At 36.5% G+C, this 24,816-nt stretch overlaps 3 protein-coding genes across 3 annotated transcripts in view; 2 read left to right on the top strand and 1 right to left on the bottom strand.

The window, feature by feature from the left end:
- Positions 1 to 22,783, top strand: part of LOC105279727 (basement membrane-specific heparan sulfate proteoglycan core protein) — a 152,441-nt gene extending 129,658 nt beyond the window's left edge. Inside the window, exons 26-56 of the mRNA XM_026971812.1 lie at positions 72 to 249; positions 360 to 570; positions 900 to 1,040; positions 1,284 to 1,577; positions 1,660 to 1,862; positions 3,039 to 3,264; positions 3,476 to 3,846; positions 4,060 to 4,342; positions 4,458 to 4,899; positions 6,109 to 6,248; positions 6,327 to 6,507; positions 7,664 to 7,693; positions 7,761 to 8,033; positions 8,201 to 8,755; positions 9,041 to 9,461; positions 9,617 to 9,854; positions 9,932 to 10,217; positions 10,428 to 10,688; positions 10,904 to 11,170; positions 11,895 to 12,053; positions 12,825 to 13,094; positions 13,331 to 13,482; positions 13,613 to 13,920; positions 14,269 to 14,735; positions 15,044 to 15,209; positions 17,150 to 17,543; positions 17,821 to 18,196; positions 18,442 to 18,643; positions 18,919 to 19,269; positions 19,497 to 19,971; positions 20,093 to 22,783. Coding sequence (XP_026827613.1) covers positions 72 to 249; positions 360 to 570; positions 900 to 1,040; positions 1,284 to 1,577; positions 1,660 to 1,862; positions 3,039 to 3,264; positions 3,476 to 3,846; positions 4,060 to 4,342; positions 4,458 to 4,899; positions 6,109 to 6,248; positions 6,327 to 6,507; positions 7,664 to 7,693; positions 7,761 to 8,033; positions 8,201 to 8,755; positions 9,041 to 9,461; positions 9,617 to 9,854; positions 9,932 to 10,217; positions 10,428 to 10,688; positions 10,904 to 11,170; positions 11,895 to 12,053; positions 12,825 to 13,094; positions 13,331 to 13,482; positions 13,613 to 13,920; positions 14,269 to 14,735; positions 15,044 to 15,209; positions 17,150 to 17,543; positions 17,821 to 18,196; positions 18,442 to 18,643; positions 18,919 to 19,269; positions 19,497 to 19,755 — 8,105 coding nt within the window. The 3' untranslated portion in view covers positions 19,756 to 19,971; positions 20,093 to 22,783. The remainder of the gene's footprint in view (positions 1 to 71; positions 250 to 359; positions 571 to 899; positions 1,041 to 1,283; positions 1,578 to 1,659; positions 1,863 to 3,038; positions 3,265 to 3,475; positions 3,847 to 4,059; positions 4,343 to 4,457; positions 4,900 to 6,108; positions 6,249 to 6,326; positions 6,508 to 7,663; positions 7,694 to 7,760; positions 8,034 to 8,200; positions 8,756 to 9,040; positions 9,462 to 9,616; positions 9,855 to 9,931; positions 10,218 to 10,427; positions 10,689 to 10,903; positions 11,171 to 11,894; positions 12,054 to 12,824; positions 13,095 to 13,330; positions 13,483 to 13,612; positions 13,921 to 14,268; positions 14,736 to 15,043; positions 15,210 to 17,149; positions 17,544 to 17,820; positions 18,197 to 18,441; positions 18,644 to 18,918; positions 19,270 to 19,496; positions 19,972 to 20,092) is intronic.
- LOC113562397 lies at positions 4,972 to 6,141 on the top strand. Its single transcript, XM_026971820.1, has one exon. It carries the CDS (start codon positions 5,238 to 5,240, stop codon positions 5,541 to 5,543), a length of 306 nt encoding a protein of 101 aa, XP_026827621.1. The 5' UTR covers positions 4,972 to 5,237; the 3' UTR covers positions 5,544 to 6,141.
- Positions 22,784 to 23,253: 470 nt separating the features above from the next.
- On the bottom strand, positions 23,254 to 24,807 carry LOC105279718 (protein-S-isoprenylcysteine O-methyltransferase). The gene is made up of 3 exons (XM_011339673.3): positions 24,394 to 24,807; positions 23,835 to 24,314; positions 23,254 to 23,742 (listed from the first exon to the last, which is right to left on the bottom strand). The coding sequence occupies exons 1-3, from the start codon at positions 24,622 to 24,624 to the stop codon at positions 23,560 to 23,562; spliced, it is 894 nt and encodes a 297-aa protein (XP_011337975.1). The 5' UTR covers positions 24,625 to 24,807; the 3' UTR covers positions 23,254 to 23,559.
- Between the last annotated feature and the right edge of the window lie 9 nt (positions 24,808 to 24,816).

Raw genomic sequence — 24,816 nt, 5'->3', positions numbered from 1 at the left:
ATATGTCATTTATTCACTTATTATCGAACAATGCAATTTTGAATATTTTGTTCACTACTTAAATTTTTAAGGATACACTGGTCTGTCCTGCGAGCATTGCGCACCTGGTTACCTGAGACGCGAAAGTGGACCGTGGCTTGGCCAGTGTTACATAGACGAACCACCGTGTCCCCCTGGATACTACGGCGATCCCTCGAGGAACATCCCTTGCCAGATTTGTCCTTGCCCGCTCACCAATCCGTCGAACCAGTAAGACGCGAATGTTGCATAATCGATGTTTTTAATTAAAGAAGACTTTGATTTATCAATTCAGTTAATTTAATTAATTTGATTAACACATATAAAATCATGAAAAATAGGTTTGCCCGCACGTGTCATCTTGGATCTGACGGGCAACCCACATGCGACTGCCCTCCTGGTTACGTTGGACGTAGGTGCGAGCAATGCGCCTCTGGTTATCAAGGAAATCCCCTTATTCCTGGAGATATGTGCGTCCCGCTTCAACAGTGCGATCCTAACGGTAGTCTCAGTCCTAACGTTGATCCACGTACAGGAAAATGTCATTGCAAGGTACTACGTCATGATAATTGTTCTTCCGTATACGTAATTTTGTACAGGATGCCTTGGAAATCGCGATATCAATAATTTCTGCTAAAAATTTTGTCTACACATGAATTTTATCAAGAAATTTAGACAAGCTAAATTGCGTGATTTCTTGGATACCTTATGTAACGTTTTTCCTATTGTTCTTGCATCCATCTTTCATGGATCTTTTTAACTCTGAAAATGTAAGTACACTACGCCATTCTTTGACATATAAACACACGAGAAATCGATATTCAGGATAAACGAGTACCATGAGCGTTGCGCCGTTTATTCTCCGATGTTCCCTTTTTCAGCAATATGCAACCGGTCTGACTTGCAACCAATGTAAGGCGAATACCTTCAATCTGGCATCGACAAATCAATTTGGATGTATATCCTGCTTCTGCATGGGCATTACTAACAGATGTGTCTCCTCGAATTGGTATAGAAACGAGGTATGATGGAGATGTCACGCATCATATTTACGACGGTTATTTCAATAAAGCCTTTCAATGTCCGAAATGACATAAAAACAATTTTTGCAGCTTACAATTAGATATTTCCTCATAAAATATAATAATAAAATACTGCGTTTTTCAATATTTAAAATTGATAGTAGTTGATAAAATGATTGAGATAGAAAATAATTGATTGATCATGAAAATGAGGACTTACGATCGATCACTCACACATTGCAGATTCGCGTATCCTTCACCAATTCGATTCGGGACTTCTCCTTGATCGAGTCCAAGAGCGTCGATGCGCCGGCCATTGTCGAAGGAATCCACTTGAATACTCTCAGCCGAGAAATAATTTACGACAGTTTCCCTAATCGTGGAAACAACGATGTCTATTATTGGCAGTTGCCCAGCATTTTCCTAGGAGATCAAGTAACATCTTATGGTGGCAATCTCAAGTATACTGTCAGATATGTTCCCTCGCCAGGCGGTCAAAGTTCAAGAAACAATGCAGCGGACGTTGAGCTTGTCAGCGTGAGTGCAATATTCAGTATATTAGCAGAATTAATAAGCTGTACTTGATGACAGAGATTTAATAATGACTTAATGCACTCAGGCTAACGATATCAACTTGCTATACTACTCCCGCGAATCACCCGAGCCGAACTCTCAGCAATCGTTCACCGTGCCATTGCTCGAGCAATATTGGCAGCGCAATGATGGAACGCAAGCGGATAGGGAGCACCTTCTGATGGCTCTGGCAGACGTACGAGCTATCAGAATCAAAGCTACTTACACGACGCACACAGACGAAGCTGCGTAAGTACTTTGCGCGTTTCTTAATTTACAATTACAAATATAGTACAATTATTTACGTATTCGTAAACTTTAATGTTTGAAAATTAAACAAATGAGTTTTCTGATACGTCAAAACAAAATTTACAATATTGATTAAATATATTATATAATCCTCCTATTCTAAAAAAGGCGTGTTACCTTCGTGAAGTTCTTTTTTATCGAATATTGAGGCCTCTGTTCCGTCACTCTGATTGGTTCTATCGCTTGGCTCGAACTAAATAGCGCTACGCGCGCTATTTTATTTTTCAATATTAATAATGTTTTCGAATAATAATATTAGTATAATAATAATAGCACAGAACTCCTTGGAAAAAGAAAAAAATTTCTAAGGGCTAGAACTTTTTCATTTCTGAATTTACATTATTTTCAATAGCAGAGAACTCTAGGCAATATAAAAAATAATGATATCATCAACTCAGAACTTCTCGGAAAAAGAAAAAATTTCTAATGGCTAGAATTTTTTCATTTCTGAATTTACGGTATTTTCAATAGCAGAGAACTCTAGACAATATAAAAACTAATGATATCATCAACTCAGAACTCCTCTGAGAAGAAAAAAATTTTAAACTAGAGAACTTTTTCATTTCTGAGTTTACGGTATTTTCAATAGCAGAGAACTCTAGGCAATATAAAAAATAATTATATCATCAACTCAGAACTTCTCGGAAAAAGAAAAAATTTCTAATGGCTAGAACTTTTTCATTTCTGAATTTACGGTATTTTCAATAGCAGAGAACTCTAGGCAATATAAAAAATAATGATATCATTAACTCAGAACTCCTCTGAGAAGAAAAAAATTTTAAACTCGAGAACTTTTTAATTTCTGAGTTTACGGTATTTTCAATAGCAGAGAACTCTAGGCAATATAAAAAATAATTATATCATCAACTCAGAACTTCTCGGAAAAAGAAAAAATTTCTAAGGGCTAGAACTTTTTCATTTATTAATTTAACGAATTTTAAATCATCGAAAACTCTAGGCATTATTAATATTGAAAAATAAAATAGTGCGCGCATAGCGCGCGCTCGTGTTGTACTAGTTACATTTAAAAAAGCACAAGTATTTTGTTAAGATATTTCGAAAAGTTTAAGAAATCTTTACACTATCATAATTTATCAAGCATTGTATATTCTTCAGACTCTCCTTCGTTTCTTTGGATACCGCTGAAAAATATAACACAGGCAAAGCTCGTGCAGTTGAAGTTGAAGAGTGTACTTGTCCAGTCGGCTACAGAGGACTTTCATGCGAAGATTGCGATGTTGGTTATACCCGAGCTATCGAAGGTCTCTATTTAGGTATCTGCGAGTCGTGCAATTGCAATGGTCATTCGAATCAGTGCGATCCCGAGACCGGCGTCTGTGAGGTAAATAATGAAAACACAAATTTGACCAAACGTTACATTTTAATCAACTTTTTAGTTTGACTTCTTGTTAATATTTTATATTACCTTTAATATTTTTTCTAATAACTGTACTGACAATTCTTTTAAACTTATGTCAAAATATAAAAGCAATCACAATGAAAGAATAAAATCAAAGATTGTATTTAAATATTGTCATTTTCTATTTTAATAGAATTGCGCTGATCACACAACTGGTGATAATTGTGATGTGTGTGAACCGGGGTACGAAGGAGACGCCACCCGAGGCACCCCGAACGATTGTACGTATAGAAGTCCAAGACCCGAACCATGCAGATGCAATGAAGCAGGTGCGCGCAGTACTTCATGCATTGATGGCCGATGCGAATGCAAAAGGAATGTCGAGGGCCCCGAATGTAATCGGTGCCGCCCGTCGACATACGGATTACGTGCCGAGAACATTGATGGATGCATCGAATGTTACTGCAGCGGGGTAACCGATCAATGTCACGAGAGCTCATTGTACATACAGCAAATACCAATGTGGGTGTACGACTCACATCACGGTTTCACTCTCACGGATTCGTAAGTATACGCGCTCGTGCGACACGATTTTATTCCGTCATTTCACCATTACTTTTCTGAATAACTTTTTAATTAATACAGATATGAAAATAATACGAATCTAATTAGCTCACATCTTCCGTTTTGTTATAATGAATAAAAGTAATGTGTTAGCAAATGACGCTAAAAACTCGTATCAATCAATTTAATCAATACTTGGATTTTTTTATGCAGCACTAGACGCGACGTGATCGATGATGGCTTTGAGTTGAATGTCGCGATGAACGAAATCGGCTATCGCTATCCGGACAGCAGAAGCCGCAGACTGTTCTGGTCGCTGCCGAGTGTCTTCACCGGCAACAAGGTGAAGAGTTACGGCGGAAGTCTGACTCTGACGCAGCACATCACCGCGCGTTCTGGTGCTCAGAGCTACAAGGATCAAGACATACTACTGATCGGCAACGGCATCACGTTGTTCTGGACGAATCCAACGGAATTACAACCAGATATTCCGATGGTACGTGCAACAATTCATCTGACGTTTTGTAGCTTTACTGAAGAAATGAAAGAGTTGATTAAGTATCAAATAGTTGAAAGTTCCACGTTTTTAAGGACATGTACATATTTTATAGACGTATTCCGTTCCACTGAAAGAGAATGAGTGGAAACGATTAACCAGCGAAGGACCACGCAGCGCTTCTAGAACGGATCTCATGATCGTGCTCTCCAATCTCGAAGCTATTTTGGTGCGCGCGTCCCACAGCGAGCATATGACCGCGACGTATATCAGTGACATCAGCATGGACACATCCGTTGAGAATCTCACTGGCAATCGACGAGCAACCCAAATCGAAGCCTGTCGATGCCCGACTGGTTACACAGGGACTTCCTGTGAAACATGTACGCGCGGTTATTACAGGGACACTAGTGATCGATCCATCAGTTACTTGGGCGCATGCAATCCCTGCCCATGCAACAACAACGACGAGAGCTGCGAAGTCAGCAGATCTGGTCATGTCAAATGTCACTGCTTACCGGGTTACACTGGACAATATTGCCAAGATAACATCGTTGGTAAGCGTACAAGAGCTTTTTACTATGTACCTGAAATAACATATAATATTGGTGTCTAAAATTAATTTTTTAATCACTTCTATTTGAAAAAGGAAATTGATTTTGAAAATTCTGAAAAGAAACTTAATGAAGATAATCATTTCTTTATCCTTTTTATAGTATAAAAATGGAAATAATTTTAAGAAAAATGATAAAATCGAGTTATACTTATCCTATGCTTAAATTAACTTTATACCTACGAGATTGGGATTCTTACATTAGGATTACCTCCGTATCATAGCAAAAGGAAGGATTTTAGGCTCGAAAATAATAATCAGTAACGTTGGTTAGGTGAACTCATGGTAAGCTTAATGCCCATGAAGGGTGAGGTTCAGCCGTACTCCACGATCCAATTTACGTGCAACTATGACTATCCAGACACGTTTTTCATCTATTTTAAATTGTCGGCGCTTAACGGGTTTCCCGTAACGGCGCGAACTGGCACACCCGGCCCGATAGTCAAGACGGAAAAGGGAGCTTTCCGCACTTGGTCCGTCCACGTGGGACATACCGCTTGCAACGTGGAGTGTCACATTGTAAACTACCGCGGCAAAGAACTGGTCAAGATTGTGACATCGATTACGCCAGGTTTGACGGACTACTAACGAGAGCTTTCGTGCCTTGTCCGTCCATCGGTGACTCATGGCAAGGGATCATCTCGCAATCGTGTCTTCGTTATCGCCAGGTCATCGTAAATCATCATTGCAAATCGTCACCGAGTCTGGTGAAGGAATTTCCATGGGTTATAGTCTACATTGTAGTTCAATAGTTTTTTTTTCACGATTAGTAGTTTTGTATGAAGATGCTTGGCACTCTTCGGTGCTCTGTATCACGGTATTTTGTATCACAAACGTCCCATCTGTGCCAATATATATTGAAACATATGTTCCGCAATGATTAATACAAATTATCACTTTCCTTGAAATAACCATCATTGTGCCATGATGTCTCGTCAAAATGTATGATGGTGATTGTATCTTTAGGTGGTTGTGTCCTATAGAGAAATATTGTTTCGATTCTGTGCAATGTGTACGTAAAATTGTAGGATGCGGTCTATGTAGTCTCTGTTACTGCTCTTCATCTTGTTTTAACGTATAAGTCTGCTGTCATTACGATTTTGCACGAAAATTTTGTTTATCTCACAATCAATCTTTGCTGTCTTTCTCGCAGTGGGAGAACCGGAACCAACTCCTACGCCAAGTCCGATACCACCAGTGAGAATTATAGTTCACATTCAAGAACCGGAATTCCAGATTGTAGAAACCGGAAAAACTGTTAGATATCACTGCTCGGGCAGATCTCAAGATAGAGTAAATATTTCGTTGATTTTTATCTTATAAAGCTCTTTTGGATGACATTACAATTCCTTTCTGTATTAATTGAAACAGGACTCGGTGAACATTAGATGGGAGAAAGAGGATGGTCAATTACCATCCGGTAGAAGCGTGGACGATGCAAATGGACTGTTGGTTATTAGGGATGTGAAGGTGTCTGACAGCGGCATATACGTCTGCCAAGTGAGCGATGGAATAAACATCGCAATCAAGAAAGTCACTCTAACTGTTGGAGGTATCGTACAAACATAATTTCATTTATGTCACATGTCGTTATATATATAGGGTGAGGCACCTAAAACAGCCCACCTGAATATCTCGACTGTTATTGGTGATAGAAAAAAATGTGTCGGACCAAACTTGCATGGTTTCGAGGGACACATAATTTGTTCTAAATAAATTTTTATTAGGTGGACGCGTAGAAGTCATATGAAGGTCAACTTCGTTTTTTTAAATGGTATGATATGTTTTTTTACGTACTAGCTAGTAGAGCGTTTGAAGATGCGCACATTGATCTACGGGTCAAAATCATTCAAGGTCACTGAAGGCTAAAATTTTTAAGTGCTAGAACTTTTTCATTTCTGAGTTTACGGTATTTTCAATAGCAGAGAACTCTAGACAATATAAAAAATATAGATATCAACAACTCAGAACTTCTCGGAAAAGAAAAAATTTCTAAGGGCTAGAACTTTTTCATTTCTGAATTTACAGTATTTTCAATAGCAGAGAACTCTAGGCAATATAAAAAATAATAATATCATCAACTCAGAACTTCTCGGAAAAGAAAAAATTTCTAACGGCTAGAACTTTTTCATTTCTGAATTTACGGTATTTTCAATAGCAGAGAACTCTAGACAATATAAAAACTAATGATATCATCAACTCAGAACTCCTCTGAGAAGAAAAAAATTTTAAACTCGAGAACTTTTTAATTTCTGAGTTTACGGTATTTTCAATAGCAGAGAACTCTAGGCAATATAAAGTAAATTATTTTCCCTTGCAGTTGGCCTTCAGTGACCTTAAATGATTTTGACCCGTAGATCAATATGCGCATCTTCAATCACTCTACTAGATGGTACGTAAAAAAACATATCATACCATTTAAAAAAACGAAGTTGACCTTCATATGACCTCTACGCATCCACCTAATAAAAAACTATTTAGAACAAATTATGTGTCCCTCGAAACCATGCAAGTTTGGTCTGACACATTGTTTTCTATCACCAATAACAGCCGAGATATTCAGGTGGCCTATTTTAGGTGCCTCACTCTGTATATTGGTTTGTATGTAACACCATTCTTTATAATGAATTTCAAAAAATGAGTTAACTAAGTAGATTGATAAATCGATATCGCATATAACTTTTACACGCGTGTATTATTGGATGCAGCATTCCCGAAATACTTATTGGAAATACCAGGTACAAATCATAACTGTCATCGAACTATTCGTGAAACAGATCATAACTTCATTATACATTATTTAAGGCGTCAATCCGGTCAAACCTAGAGTTGATATAACTCCGGCGTATCAGCAAGTAAGGGAAGGCGAACCAGTTGAATTCCGTTGCGAAGCCACCGGTAATCCGCAACCCCAATTGGACTGGATCCGAGTCTACGGAAGCATGAGTCCGGAAGCGACGTTCTACAATGGCATATGGAGCCTGCCAGCTGCATCAAAGAACGATGCGGCCGAGTACAAGTGCGTCGCTACAAATAACGCTGGCGTAGACGAAAGAACGACTATTCTATACGTCCAAGGTACAATCTACACACAAATCTTATATATCAAGTGATTTTCATGCATTTTAACATATCAAATCATAAGTAAATTGCTGTCGTAAATATCTAGTATCGATTAACATTAACTAATAGTCATTTTTTGTATTTAAATTATTATTATATTTTTGTTACATTTTGTCTTACAGATAATCCCGACAAGCCGCCACCTCAGGGCAGACCACCAACCGTAACTCCATCCGAGTGGTCAGGAACCAGCGGGGACGTTGTTAGGCTGATTTGCACACCGTCTCAGCACGCGAACATCACCTGGACGAGATCCGGCGGATTGCCGTTGCCCTATTCGGCCAGTCAACGTGATGGAATTTTGACCATCACCAATCCTAGCCCGAGCGATTCTGGCATATACGTGTGCACCGCTACAAGTACTCGCGGAACGGAAACAAGTACCTCCGCTAGAATTACGATAGTAACTCGCAAAGAACCATTTACCGTCAAGGTCAGGCCTGAACGGCAAGAAGTATCTCAAGGCACAGTAGCTGAGGTACGATGCATCACCAGCGGAGAGCCAGATTTGCAAGTGAAGTGGAGCAAGTACACGGAAGCGATGAGTTCGCGCGTACAACAGGTTGGAGATGTACTCAGAATCGTCAACGCCCAAGTTTCTGATCGAGGAGTATACATCTGTCGAGTTACTAGCCCTGCGGGAAGTTATGAAGCCAGTGCCATCATTGAAGTTGAACGTAAGTTTCTATAAAACTCTGATATTTTTTATTCTTAAAATAAACCAACAATTTATATCGGAATACTGACATATTTAATCCAGATGTCTTAAAAATATAAGTTCACGACAATCAAGACGAAACTAACTTTTATCATTAAATTTGTATGAAGTAGTCATAGCAAAGCAAAAAAGACAAACTTTGTGGATAACAGATTCAAGATTTCTCTTAACTAAATCTGGTAACACAAAATTATTCGATTCTATCTGATTAGATCTAATACTACAAATATTTCGTTTATTATAGCTCGCGAGGCTCCGATCTTGGAGTTGTACCCTCAAGACATCCAAACAGTGATTCTCGGCGGCTCTGCTGATCTTCAGTGCCGCGCGAAGGCTGGTTTCCCGGTGCCTGAATTGCACTGGTCTCGTCAAGACAGCCGACCATTCGCCTCCAACATTGAACAGCTTCCTGGTGGACTGCTCAGACTGTCGAACATCACGGCAAATGATGGTGGTGCTTACGTTTGCTCCGCATCGAATGAAGTCGGCTCGACGTCGGTCGTAGCGCACATTGAGGTGCAATCCATGCCCGTGATCACTATCACTCCGAGGCACGGTATTCTGCAAGTGAAACGCGGAAGTCGAGTTCGTTTGATGTGCAGCGCAAGTGGTTATCCACAACCCAACGTGGCTTGGAGCAAGCACGTGAACGGAATAACCATACAGTAAGTTAACTTCAATGTTAGTACGCAATATTCTGAGCTTGCCATAAACATTTATATCATTATATTTATTTCTAAACTCATGGCTTGCTTTGGCTAATACGATTATTGCTGAAGTATTAAATATTAGTTTAGTAACATAATCATATGATTTACAGCGATACGTACAGCCGAACAGCAGCTACTCCATTGAGCGCTGTTTACGAGATATTCTCTGTCTCGCCCGATGATGAAGGATCATACACTTGCCAAGCCACAAATACCGTAGGAATAGCCGAAGAACGCATACAGATCCGCATCGAGGACGATGATGGCGACTCTGCACCTTGCACTGGAGATAGAGGCGATATCCCATGCGCTCCCGACGACGATCAACATCCATTGCGACCTGATCATGTGTGTATCTTGATTTTCTAGCATATTTCAGCTGCAAATCTTGAGATGACACACATTTAACGAAATGTAATTTACAGAGAGACCCGAACCAACAAGGAGTGTTGATTCCCAAGGATTATTTGAGAATTCCGAATGGCGGCAAAGTTGAAATGCGGTGTCAAGTCTTCGGACCTGATGGAGACCACATCTATCTAGACTGGAAGAGAAGCGATCATCGTGCTTTACCGGAAGGTAGCACGGTTCGTAACGGGGTATTAAGCATTCCGACCGTTGACAGAGCTTCGGCTGGAGAGTACATCTGCTTGGGCTTAGATACTGCTGGCACTGTGCTCTTCAGAGCAAAGTCACATCTTGAAATTATAAGTGAGTGGGAATTAGATTAAATTAGTTCAAAGATTTTTATTTATAAACTATGTAAATTTATATGATATCAGTTCTTTCTTATAGAGACTACATTTCAGAAATAATTATAATAAACTTCTGATTTCTGCATCTTATAACGAAAAATATACTTGAAACGGACAGTCTATTAGCTCAAATGAGCTAATTATTTATTCTACTTGATTTTTTCAGCTCCACCAAGAATCGAATTAAATCCTACACGGCAAACGGTGGGACCAGGAGAAAATCCATCCATAGTTTGTACCGCCACCGGAGACGAACCCATGCACATCGAGTGGGAGGCCATAGGACGTCCGTTACCATATTCAGTATCTCACAGCGGCGGCACTCTACGATTCCACGGTATCACCTATTCTGACGCTGGCAAATACGTGTGCAAAGCAACGAATGGAGCGGGAACGGCGGAAGCAGTAGCAGAAGTTTTAGTTAACGGTTCGTTGATAATCAGTTAGATTATTTAAGTCTACAAATATTCTCTCTCCTTTCCATTTTCGTAATAATTTATTAATATTTATTAGTTACAATAGGAAATCGTACCGTTCCTACATATGAGGCATATCTTTAACAAATAATTAAAATAAACATATTTAAAGATTATTTGAGGATGCTCGGAGAAAAGCTCATAGCTTCGTGCTCAAATTTTACAGAACATTCTTATGACGACATAAAAGTTCGTGCCGAGCAAAGAGACGTGGTGACACATGCTGGTAATTCTGTACGCTTACGTTGCGAGGTACGTGAACATGCAAGGATCCATTGGAGCCGCGAGGGACAAGCATTGCCGCCTAATGCCCGAATCGAAGCCGATTACTTGGAGCTGACGCAAGTAAGACCGGAAGACAGCGGAAGATACATTTGCCAGGCACAAACCAGTCGTGGTGTATCCAGCGATTATATTAATTTCAACGTTTCTCGTAAGTAGGACTGTTTTTTTTATTTTGTCATTAGCATCATTTCATAGATTTTTGCTTTTACCAGAACTTATTGCAATTGATTGCAACATTCATGCTACATAATGTTTCGCCTATTACGAAGTCTTAATTTCGCTTTTAATACTTTTAGGATACAGTAATTCGCGATGAAAGATATCATATTATGTCATGACTGTAATCCTGAAAGGATTAAAACACGAATTGCTTTTTTATGAAATACTTTGTTTGCCATATCTGCGCAATTTCTACGATAGAACATATACTTTAGACAGGAATCATCTAAAGATCGCAATTCGGGACGCAATAAACTTAATATTTTAGAGTTAGCCATTGCTAGCTTCACGTTTGCCTTAAGAAGAATAAGAAAGGAACAGTCGACACTGATAATTTACCAAAAATAAATAATACGTACACCTGAATAATTGCAAATATATTAAATATTTTATTTTATTTATACTAATTTAACATACATCATTTTTGCATCACTAACAAACGCGTATCTCAGATTTTGCTCAGACAACGCAAGTAGCAAAAAACGTCATACAATTATTACAAAAGGCGCCTTCTGAACTCTTGCGTTGTTTGGGCTACTGATGATGAGATCGCATAGCAAACGTGGTTCCACGAACGACCTCACAAGTTTAGGTCTTTTTACAAAGCTCGCGTTATGATTTAGTAGTTAATTTGCTTGCGGATTGCATGCCAGTGTACCGATCGCAGTGCAGGCACTGGGAGTATGAATGCAGAAGTCTACAATGCATTCCGATGGAATACTTTTGCGACGGCTATGTTCAGTGCAACGACGGTACTGACGAACGCTTCTGCCGCAACGCGCGCTATCGCCAATATCTTCAGAGACGACGCGGTTTGTTTTGAGATATATGTGTGTCGTGTGACGTCCCGTAGTTTTTCTACTTGTAGTGAACTGTCCTTTCATATTTTTGCTTATTGTACAAATCTACCAAGGAAGGGATACGATTAAAGTAAGTTTGCAGCTAAAAGTCTGACATAGATAACAAAGCTAACAAGACTTTAAAATCTTACGAGTCTTCTATCAGCCTATTCTTTATTATAAGCAATGCAAATATCGTGCGTAAAATGCGTACCATCGTATCCGATCTTTGTTAGCATCAAATACTGATGTGTAAACGAACATTTATGTATATATATTATATATTACAAATTTTATGATAAACATTGTTATAATTTGTTTGGTATTATTTTCCGAGCTTCAATATTCTGAATATTTTTGATTATTGTAAAAATGTCATTTCGAGTAAAATTCTCTACATGGTATTTCTTGACTATTTCTAAAATTGCTGATAATATCTCAGAAAAGCTAATCTATTCTATATAAATTTTCTGCGTAGCTTCATTTTATTACTTTCGTAATATTTCTGTGCTTCTAAATTTTAGTTGTAATATAAAGAGTTTAGATTATTGAGATACAGAATAAAATGCGGCAGCAGAGCAACATCTTCAGAGTTCCTTATATACATGTTGCTAAAATTGTGATATCTTCTCTTTAATATACATGATTACGACATATTTCGTCTGAAACAGGATGTACATTTATCTCTGCTAATTTGACAAATAATCATAACGTGTGACTAATATATATATAATTCGATTTTAGCTATTACTGCGCCCTTAGTGAACATTGAAGCATCTCAAGATCCAATTAACATTGGCGACACCGTTTATATATATTGCACATACACCGGAATACAGACTCCGCATTATCGTTGGTCGAGGCCAAATCACGCGAGCTTGCCAATAAGTGCTCAAGACTTTGGCCATGTTCTGAGATTAAATAATGTAGCTCTCAGCGACAGTGGAGCTTACAGATGCACAGTAGGAACGTCCGAGGGTACATTTGAAAAGGACTACAATCTAATCATCCATGGTAATTATTGCAATAGATTTATACAACGTATAACGATGTATATTATCATTATATATCATCGTGTATCATGTTCATCATACATCTCTGTTAATGCATAAATCTCTATCTTTTTGCTAATGCTTGCTCATATATTGCGCGTATTTTGTGTAAGTATAGAATTGTACAGTAACGATATTTTCTTTTACATTGCGAAAATCATATGGTGAAAAGAGAGTCTTATCATTCTCATTTTTCAGGTGGATTCCGCGATGAACCAGTACCTGAGACCAAATTTGCACCGTACGGATCGAGTCTGGAAATGGATTGTCGTACTGAACTTGAGCCGCCTATACAATTCCACTGGAAGAAACTCAGTGGACTTCTGCCAAGTGACAGCCACATTTCTGAGGTATGTAAGATACATATTATCGAATAAGTATCTCTAAAATGTCAAAGAAACTCTGAAAGAAATTCTACATGATGGGTATAAATCTTGAAAGAATAAAAATATGAACTTACATATATTCTTGATTTTGCAGAGTAAACTGAAGTTGACTAACGTGAAGGCTGAGGATGCTGGAACATATATTTGCGTCGCGACTAATAAGAATTCCAATATCGATGTGCCTACAGTACTGGTTGTAACGGGAGTTGTGCCTAATTTTAGCCAAGCTCCTGAAAGTTACATCGCTTTCCCACCTTTGCCTGATTCTTACCTTAAGTTCAACATCGAGATCTCTTTCAAGCCAGAGAGTTACGACGGAATTCTCTTGTACAACGGCGAATCTAGTCACGGCGATGGCGATTTCATCGTTCTGTCTCTAGTTAATGGATATCCGCAATTCAAGTAAGTCGAGAATCATGTTGAATAAAATGCATCAGGTATTATATATGTATTGTATCTCATTTATCGTTTTCTATAAATCCTAAACAACTTTCTATAAATGCGAAGTTGACTTTGTTAGAAATTCTAGCTCAATTACAAAATTATTTAATTGAAAGACAATTTTAACAAATAGATTTACGGAACGGATAACAAGAATACAAGATAAAGATTTATAATCAGCATTGCTTTTCTTATAAATATTAAGTTAGAAGAAGAATTTCATAATAATCATAAAATCTTTGAATTTCATAGATAATGGAAACGTATTTTCTCTATTAGTGTGCATTTACACATCAAATATCTTAACAGATTCAATCTTGGTTCCGGACCGGCTGTTATTCGCGCGGACAGGCCCGTCACTCTGAGCGAGTGGCATACCATCAAAATTCAACGGAATCGTAAGGAGGGAACGATGTTGGTGGACGGCGAGGGTCCTTACAAGACGGTTGCAGTAGGCAGACGTCAAGGTCTGGACCTCAAAGAACCGCTTTATATCGGTGGAGTGCCTAGTTACAGCAAGATCAACGATCAGGCCGAGGCGACCACGGGCTTTGTCGGGTGTATCAGCCGACTAGTCATCGGGGAGAAGCAAGTTGATTTAACCGGCGATCAGACTGAAAGTGAAGGAATTACAAACTGCGAGACCTGCGCCGAGAATCCCTGTAACAACGGTGGTGTGTGCCAGGAAGCGGCCACGAAGAATGGTTACACATGCCTGTGTAGGGGTGGTTATAGCGGCAAACACTGCGACTACGTCGGGCAGTCCTGTTATCCAGGTAGGAAGACTAACGTGATTCATTAAAGTCTAATTTATTATGCCTTATTAAAATTTATTTTGTAAATACTACAACATTTATATTATATATATTTATTATAAATTATTCTCACATAATTATAATTTTTTATTTTAAACAGCTGCATACTGCTTCTTCATAATTTTTTAATTCACGATTTTATATTTTATACTTCCCTTTACTAAATACACATACATTTTAATATATATCTGTTAAGAATAACGAGATCTACTATTTTTGTAATTTACATTTTGGAAGCAATTGATTACAACAAACGGATTAAATGTCAGGTGCATGCGGAGAAGGCAAATGCGTCGACAAAGAAGCCGATTTCATTTGTTACTGTCCGATCGGGAAGACAGGATCACGATGCGAGCATTCGGTGAATGTTTCCGACCCAGCTTTCCATGACGAGAGGGCTTTCATCGCGCACGAAGCTCCGAAAGCTCTTAGACGGTGAGTACGCTCGCTCAATCGAACGCACGTGCACGCATTATTTCTTAATGAGTTGCTCTTAGTCTATGCCGCCAGTGCACAGGATCGAATACATTGTCACGGTAACTGCGTCCCACATATTTATTACATTTTGAGTTTCCCGGTATAATTATATTTGTACATAATTAGTATAAAGTCATATGGAATAAAACACACAAAAAAATATACAGATTATGTATAAAAACGTATCACTTGAGAGAAATATTTAGGATATATTCTGTAAAATTGTGAGATATTCAGATTATTCGAAGTGAATCATTAAACATTATTAATAATAATTACTTCAACAAGGAATTTTACGCGAATAGAATCTGTCACGCGTTCTTTGGAGATTATTGAGGTACCAAAAGCTTCCTTTGTACAGGAGATTGCAGTAAAGAAATTCCTTTCTGTAATTAGAAATTTTCACGAATTTTGACGAAGCCTTCGACAAATTAACAGATTCTTGCGATAATTGAAGCATAGGTACTAATTTCAGTTCATCTAAACATTCTCAAGCATCCTAATCACTAAAATTCTTTTCAGGGAAAGAAAGAGTTCAACCACTACACACAGACGATCACGATTACGCAACGCACAAGTTAGGCAACCACGATCAAGGCCACATCATCACAATAATTCGCACCACACAAAACATTAGCTAGACCTAGCACCAATTTTACGCACTTAGAGAATCATTACTTATCCTCTATCACAGTAATAATAAACTTTTCTCCGTAAATTTAATCAACTGCCATGTGTGTGTATGAGCTATTTAAATTTTTTAAGAGAGGATTACTTTGATTCAAACTTATTTTGTCTGCGACTTCTCACTGCCTTTTCTCTTATTGTTTGGTATGCGTAGTGGCGATGGTTATGTGAAAAAGAAGCAATGAATTCTTAACGGGTGTTTTGCAACGAGCCTGCGTAGTGCGTAGTTACTTCATAATGGACACCATGGTGCTGTAATGTTAGAACATCAGTCAATTTACGAATTAGTAATTAATGTTTTGTACAGCTTCTTAATTAATACACTTAACGCGTCACTTTAGTCATTATTAATCATTAAAAATACTACACGTGAAGTCACTGCCAAATCAGTTGCATTTAACAGTAGCCCCGCTTAAGCTTAGAAAAAACCGTCAAAGTCATAGTATCATATACGTGTATATGACAGTTATATAATGACAACATATGTGTAAAATGTTTGTACTTACGTCTAAGAATCTACATATATAAATATTAAAAAAAAGAGAGATGTTTTACGTACGAATAATCGTATATATATACTCGGCAGAATCATGCTATACGAATAAATATTTTTAAAGCAAATAAACGGAAGTTCATGTAATAAACCGCACGCTTTAATTTAATTTTACGTTTTATTTGATTTTGCTACATATTATAAATTCCAAAAAAGTAACGAAAAGGTAAGTTATTAGTTAAAACCACTTTCCATACATGTTATATATGTCTGATTTCATACTGAGTATTGCTTGTGTATAGGCTTTTGTATTTTTGCACTTTTATGTACATTATACATGTGTGTATTATATAACTCTACTTTTATTCATTTATTAGAACTAATTTTGTTAGAAGTAATTAAATATCCATATGTATATATTCTCTATACACAATTCCCGTGTGCAAATCGTAATGAAGTTAATCGTCGCTAAACTTATTTCGATTAACACACTTTTGCAAAAGACGTAAACCAAAAAATAATAAACTATTCACAAATACAAATATTTCACATAACATTTGAGGGAAACTAAAAAAGAATGTATGAATGTGCATTAAATTTCATAATAAATTGATTAAATAAATTACGAGAGGATAACAATTAAAGTAATTAACACATTGCTTAAAATTGTTTTGCGGATGTGCGTATATGTCTTTACCTTTTTTATACCTAATTTTAGGCTTAGGGTAGCCATGAGTTTTAACCCTGCGGACTCCGAGGACGGAATCCTGATGTATTGTTCTCAAAGTGATGAAGGCCTCGGAGATTTTGCAGCGCTGACAATAAAAGACAAGCATGTTGAATTTCGCTTCGACATTGGCTCGGGAATGGCAGTGATAAGATCATCCCATGTCATTCAACCCGGCATATGGACATATGTAACAGTTAATCGAGATTTCAAAGAAGCTCAATTATCTGTAAACGGCGAACCACTTGCGGAAACCAAAACGCCCGGAGCTTCGAGAACCATGGTCTTAAATACGCCACTTTATATCGGAGGAGTGGATCGCAGAAGAATCACGGTCAACAAGAAAGTTGATGTCGATCAAAGTTTCCGTGGATGTATAAGCGAGGTAAGCAAATTATTAATTATATAAAAAGATAACAATGTGTATCATGATTTTTACAAAACTTTCAAACATTTTTTGGCATAAAAAAATAATGATGCCCTATTTTAATAACCGCTGCATTAAAATAAGCGCTGCATTATTTTAGAATTATTATAGCGGGAGTAAGCAGAATTTTGTTACGATAGAGGAAAGAGAAAATTTATATTTATATAATTAAAGAGAAAATTGGTTAAGGTTTATTTATATATTACTTACATATTAATTTCTGTATTATTAATAGCTCGAAGTTTCGTCAGTCAATGTGGACTTGTTGAAATCATCGATTGATGCAGCCAATATTGAAGATTGTTCAATGCTTCATCCAAATCACACAATGACTCGTAACACGATCACTACTCCGGCATCAACGCAACCGCCAACAACAGCCTATAATCCCTGCGCATCGAATCCCTGTATCCATGGCCTGTGTCAAAGTTCAAATGCATACGATTACTCGTGTACATGCGAATACGGATACGTGGGCAGAAACTGCGAGAATGTGCTGAAACAGTGTGAGTTGCTGACTCCTTGTAGAAACGGCGGTTCTTGCACCGATCTTCATGGATCTTACAAATGCGACTGTCGCCTCGGTTATAACGGACAGGACTGCGAAAAATGTAAGTGCGAAGAGTGCAGATTATGTATTATATAATGTAAGCCGTAATTTCTTAATTGTATCTATTAAAAGATACAAAACATATAAATTTTTAATTTTTAATATATCTATAAAAAAAGTAGAAAAATTATACAATACACTGTAGTACCTGAATAAATGTTTAAACATTTTGAACAAAATATATTATAAATTAAAATAATTAAAATACAGCAATTGTAAATTATATATATAATTATGTGTTTACAGTGGCAGAGATTACATACGATGTCGCCTTCAAAGGAGATGGCTGGTTGGAATTAGACAGATCTGTCATGACACACGAAGAAGAACGTGAGGTTTTGGGCCTTGAAATCTCTACTAATAAGAGCAACGGATTGATTATGTGGCATGGTCAAACACCGAATGATTTAAGCCCCGATGATTATATCGCCGTCGCTATAGTAGATGGGTAAGTGATATTACGAGATGTAATTTCCAAACAAATTTGACGCTATTTCTATATCACATAAATATATAATTGAATGCATTTGAAATATTTTCTTTTTAATTTATTCTAATAAAATGTTATAATATTAGAAACAAACCTGAAAATACAAAACTTTAATTGTCGATTCAAGTATGATTTATTGATACATCACGAAATACAATTTGCTAATTTTAAAACAATTATATATTATAACAAAAGCTTAAAGTGCTAAACTGCTTTCGTACTTTGTTATCTAGATATGTGGAATACCAATATAATTTAGGTTCCGGTCCCGCTGTGATTCGCGTTACTGCTCAAAGAGTCGATGACGGTGAACGTCACAGGATAATCCTGAAACGTCAAGGAAGCGAGGGTAGTATCGAACTGAACGGCGAGCACACCGAAAACGGCTTGAGCGATGGGCTTCAGCAATTGCTCAACGCAAGAGGCAGCGTTTATTTAGGTGGCGTACCGGATTACGCAATGACTTATGGCAGATACCACGACGGATTCTCAGGTTGCATTTATACTCTGGAGGTGCAAGACTCAGGTGCTATCGATATTGGTGAGAAGGCTATCAGAGGAGTAAACGTTTCGCCGTGCACTAGGTGAGAAATAAATGCAACGAATTATTATACTAAACTCACAGTGTCTGATGATTTGAAATTGCAAGTGCATTTTAGAAAATTCGTATTGAAATATGCTGAATCAGGAATTTAATATTTGAATGATTGGAATTTTTTTAATAATACAACGAGTGGAAAATTTATAGATTCATAATAATGCAGCAATTTAATAACTAATCTTGTTGAATGTTGCTTTGCACGCTGCTCAGGGTAAGATGGATACCATCTTCACTGGTATTCACAGATCCAGACGCGGACATATTTGACGCGTTTGTGCCACCACCACCAGTGAACATTATTCATCCGAAACCCGCGTCCAATTTGGCCGCGTACGACATAACGAGTTATTCATTGTTAATTATACTTCAAAATCTGATCGCTTTGACTAGAGACATTAAGGAACAAAGTGTACTTTTCACACTGTTATGCGTAGAAGCAGTTAACGTTCTCAAAGGCTTATTCAGCTAAATAATAGAATATTATGTAGTACCGCTCTCTACTTGTCGAAAATACACATTCCCTTTTAGACCAAATCATTATTGTCTTAAAGCAAGCGTAAAAACGAATGTACAGTATTCTAAAGGATGTGTATTTCCGCGAGTACGCATAAAATATGTACAGCTAATGAATTTGTAAATTATTTAATGCTTAACTGGCATCGGAAAGTAACGCGGTAAAACTACGGTACGTCATTTTCCATCATTATAGACTTTTTACAAATGTTAACGTACCTACTTATCGTTAAATTATGATGTCAAACGAATCTATCGACTTACTATCAATTTTATATGCTTTTATTTTACAGTGATCGAACTGATAGGCTTCCAACACGTGGTGACCTCGATAAACATTAAAAAGAAGATCTGCAAGGTTGTACATGTGAGAAACATACTGCAAGTTCATACTGTTAATGGACAGTGATACTGTTGATATGAATGCTGAAAGCCAAACGTATCCGTTAAATTTTTCATACATATCCAATGTTTTCGAGGAAACATTACAAGTATAAAGGATCAAAAGCACATTTAATAGCTAATCAAACGTCATCACAACTTAAAGACACGACTTTTCAATTGCAATAGGAGGATAATTTAGTTAACGGGACATCCTGCATGTGCAAAAATCGAGAAGTAAAACATTTTCACTAAATATATTTCTCTCTAATTCTACGATATATTATGAATTGCTTTTGAGATGAGAAAGGAAAAGAGAGAAACAAGTATGAAAGATGTGAATGTGACCATTGTTAAAAAGGTGAACAACCTGTAAAAACAATTTTATATCCATAGATATGCAGAGTTTATCTGCACTATAATATATCGCTATTAATATTTTATAATTGAAGTAACTATAACATTTTATATCACTTTATTTGTAGAAGAAATTGGATATGTTTGATTTGTAAGTGACAAAGTGTTATGTTAAAAGTGTCAAAAATATACGCTTTTAAAGAATCATTCTTAAGCCATCATGTAATGTAAATATTAGTCAACAAACTTAACGTAACAAATTTAGTCCTTGGATTTTTCAGTTTTCACATTTTTCCTGTTTCTTTATATACTTTTGTAATTAAGTTTCGTGAGATTTTGCGAATCAGCTGAATATTTACGAACGGCTGATACGGTGACTGATGCGAAACGAAAACGTGTTAACGATGAAGTATATAGTCTATAATTTTTCACTGCCATGCTGATTTATTCGTAATACGACAAAGCAGATTTGCGTCGAATAGGAAATAGATATTATTCACTAGCGTATGAGTGTAATCAAAGAGTAATTAAATACGTAAGACTTTGATATATTTGCCGAAAAGGACAATAAATTCTCATCATAGCCAAAGGTATTTCGTTGGGGAAATAAGAAACAACTGTTTTTACGATATTAGGTATCAAATTTTTACACCTGAAGTTGGAAAAAGAATTTATATATCTATAATACGAAACGTATGTAACTTACTTAGTATTTCATTGATATTGAATATTATAGACTGTCACGAAGAAGACAACAACGTATGTCAAGAATCAAATAGAGAATCGATAAGCGTTGATCCTCTAAATCCAGATTGCACTCATACCTTGATGAATATTTATCGTATATCATACGTATGTAGGTGCTTACATGTGATTTTTGACGCAATAGACGGATAATCAAGAATCGATAAATAAGTAATAAAGGAGTAACTGATTATAACAATATCATCGAACATATGTACTTTTTTATCGAGAAATTTAAGTCGATTTATATAAGCGTGATATATAAACGGAGAAAGTTATATGCGAGAGAGAATCGCAATAAGTAAAAATTGCTATAGAAAAATGTGTATGTTGCTACTTATATAAAATTTATATCAAACACATTATGTGCGTATATATGCAAATAAGCGATGGTTAGCGTTCTCTGATATTCTTTACATTCAAGACTATGAAAGTAAAACTTACAATTTGAAAGTAATAAACAGCTATTGTTCGGTCATCAAAATTGCACGCATATCATTAGATTATTTGCCATTATTCAGAATAGCAGAATTTCGATATTTCAGAAGTGCAATATTTCACGCCATCAACTATTTTTTTATGTTTTTATGCATTAATTAATTCTAATCTCTAAATCAATAAATTATTCGAGATATACTTGTAGACGGAATAATTTCAAATAAATGGAATGTTTTTGTATCAGTATAGCTTGCTAAATATAGTACAGAGGAGGTTTGTCTCTAGTGCATACTAACATGAGTCTATATATTATTTTTAATATTTTTTTAACAATTATTTTAACAATTATTCTGTCAACCAGAATTGTCTAATTTATGCAGATAGACAAATTATTATATTTATATATTTTCCTACTCTTCGTATTTGTCATTATTAACTATTGACTTAGTTAAAATCGGATACAGTAAAACAAGAAGCATTATTGAATAAGACTCTACAGATGGTTTTTAGAATTACTTTAGAATGAGAGATCGCAGTGAAGTAATGTATCATAGCTTCCGCGGAATTGTCTATATCCGCTACAATTCTATTGTAACACGTTGTAAATGGATCATGTACAGAAAACCGATGCGTATATATTATATTGTATATTATTAAATCACAACATCTTAACCGCGTATTGCGACATCGAATGAACGCTTTTGGATGTTCATGCAAACATTAGTTATGTAATATTGCAATATGTATATATATATGTGTGTGTGTGTATACATATATATATTGCATTATATGTATACAGGGATGCAACAATAGGAATTTCCATCTGAAATCTTCTTTATGTAATTGTGGTGTTTCAATGTGAGTAATATTAGAAATATCTCAATTATAGAAGAAGAAGACATCAATATTATAAGTAATATTTCAGATGGTGTAACAAGCGCTATTGCTTCACTCTGTATATAAAATCACTGAAAGTATCTACCGTAATATATATATAAATGTAGTCTATTGTTACACAATAATTCTTCAAAGAAAATGAGACAATAAATATAATTTTGCTAACAGGTTGCGTATCATCACTGTTTCGTTGGAATTATATCTTTTATTGAAACCATATCTTCCCAATTTAAATTTATTTTCAACTCCATCACAAGAAGGAAATCAAAAGAAGATTCTGACAATAACAATGATTTTTCTTGCAGAAAAAGACAAAACAGCCTCAGACAACCGCAGTAACAAGTTCAGTTTTCAATCATCAAATTGTACTATCAATTTCTAATGTTATTGGGATTGTATATGTACATCAAATTGTAACTATTATTTCTTCTGCACTGCCAAAACTTTGTTGGAGATATAACAATACATAAAACATATATGTATATTACATACATAGATATATAACAAAAATATTAAAAAGATTTATATAACGTTTGTATATTTTAATCTTTATATCAGTCATACACATCATCGTTATTTATTATATATTATTATATATATATTATTAACAATAATTATATTAAACCTGAGTATGTACTTTGCATACATAAAAATTTCTGAAGACAAATCTTACGACTAAATCAGAAATGTAAATTGGCAAATAATCACATGTCACGAATTGTCAAAATTATTTCTCGTTTAAATAATAAAACAAGAATAATAATTACACAGTAATAGTTAAGAAGCATAATAAATTAAGAAGAAAAAACATGTATAGAAAAATTAAGTTTCTACACTTCTAAATAGTTACCATTAATGCCATTAGTATTTACACAAATTTGAATAGAATTTTTTGGCTCGTTAAATTAAACTTTACAAGATGGAATTACATCGGTATAGAATGCTACGAGCTAATTTTATATCCATAGATAAATGGAAGTCCAGTGCCCACCTTCTCCTGATATTTCATATAGTCCTCGCCGAAGAAGTTCAACAACGTTAATTCCTCAATCTGAACACGATCGTGGAAGAATCGCCATGACATTAATGCGTATGCAACGTAGCAGACTGGATTTTGAAGTATCATCTGTAACAAGAATTTTTTACACATTAATTAGCGATGCGAGACAAAGGTACAGGCAAGATGCCTATCTCCAAATATAATTTATGACATTCCACCTGTGTGCCTATGGACCAGTAGAACCATCCTACGTAGCTGGGGTGTCTGCACACACTGTATACACCGTGTGTAATAAGTTGGTGATCGTCGCTCTTCTCGCTTTGCACAATATGATTAAAATTGTGCTTTGCGGTGCACATCGCTGCCTTCCTCAGGATTTCGCCAGCGATGCACAGCACCAAGCCAGCGTAGGACACGACGGACGGCACTTTCATTTGATCGAAGTAATATCTCTCTATAAGGAATTCTATCCAACTGAGACACGCCGCGACGCCGTACGCCACACTGTGATTCAGTATAAAGCTGTCGATCGTCAGAGTTGCCGGATTTGTCCATGCTATAGCTAGAAATTCCGAGTAATGGAAAGTTGCTAATACCGCCGCATAAATGCCGAATATCTGCCATGACGGTGGTGCAGTGAACGATACTAGTATGCCAATTCCGAATACATATCCAAGAAACAATGCTCTGACCGCCACCTGCAAAAGGAGAGAATGTTTTCGCAATGCTTCCCATCGTGAAGTAATAAAGATACATAAGCAGATAAGTGGATTTTACCTGATAGGAAAAGCCATGGAATGCCAGGAATGCAAACACATTTATGACAACGTACTGTATCGCATGTAGAAAGCAGATATTTGAAAAGTATTCAACATAAATGCTAAATCCCACACTGAACAATAATTCGGGTAACAATGAGACCAAAGCAGCTGTGACGAAGCAGACGAGACTGAGAATTCCATCAGGGCACAGCATTTTCCTGGTTAAATCGGTTCCTTGAGATGCCATTTCAGCAATGATAAACAATGGCCAGAAATAGATTTTGTCATCTCTGATTAAGTCGACACGTTAGGTATTTAATTGTCATTCACGATAATTCGTCTCTCACGTGTCGCTTGTATCATTTTCTCCAGTTTTAAATCATCTCTATGATGTTAACCTCTTAAAACCACACGCGAGCAGCAAACCACTCTCACCGAG

The sequence above is a fragment of the Ooceraea biroi genome, chromosome 8, assembly GCF_003672135.1.
Source record: "Ooceraea biroi isolate clonal line C1 chromosome 8, Obir_v5.4, whole genome shotgun sequence".
In the NCBI taxonomy this organism is placed as follows: domain Eukaryota; kingdom Metazoa; phylum Arthropoda; class Insecta; order Hymenoptera; family Formicidae; genus Ooceraea; species Ooceraea biroi.
The sequence above is the reverse complement of the archived record's forward strand: the minus strand, read 5'-3'. Positions and strand labels throughout refer to the sequence as shown.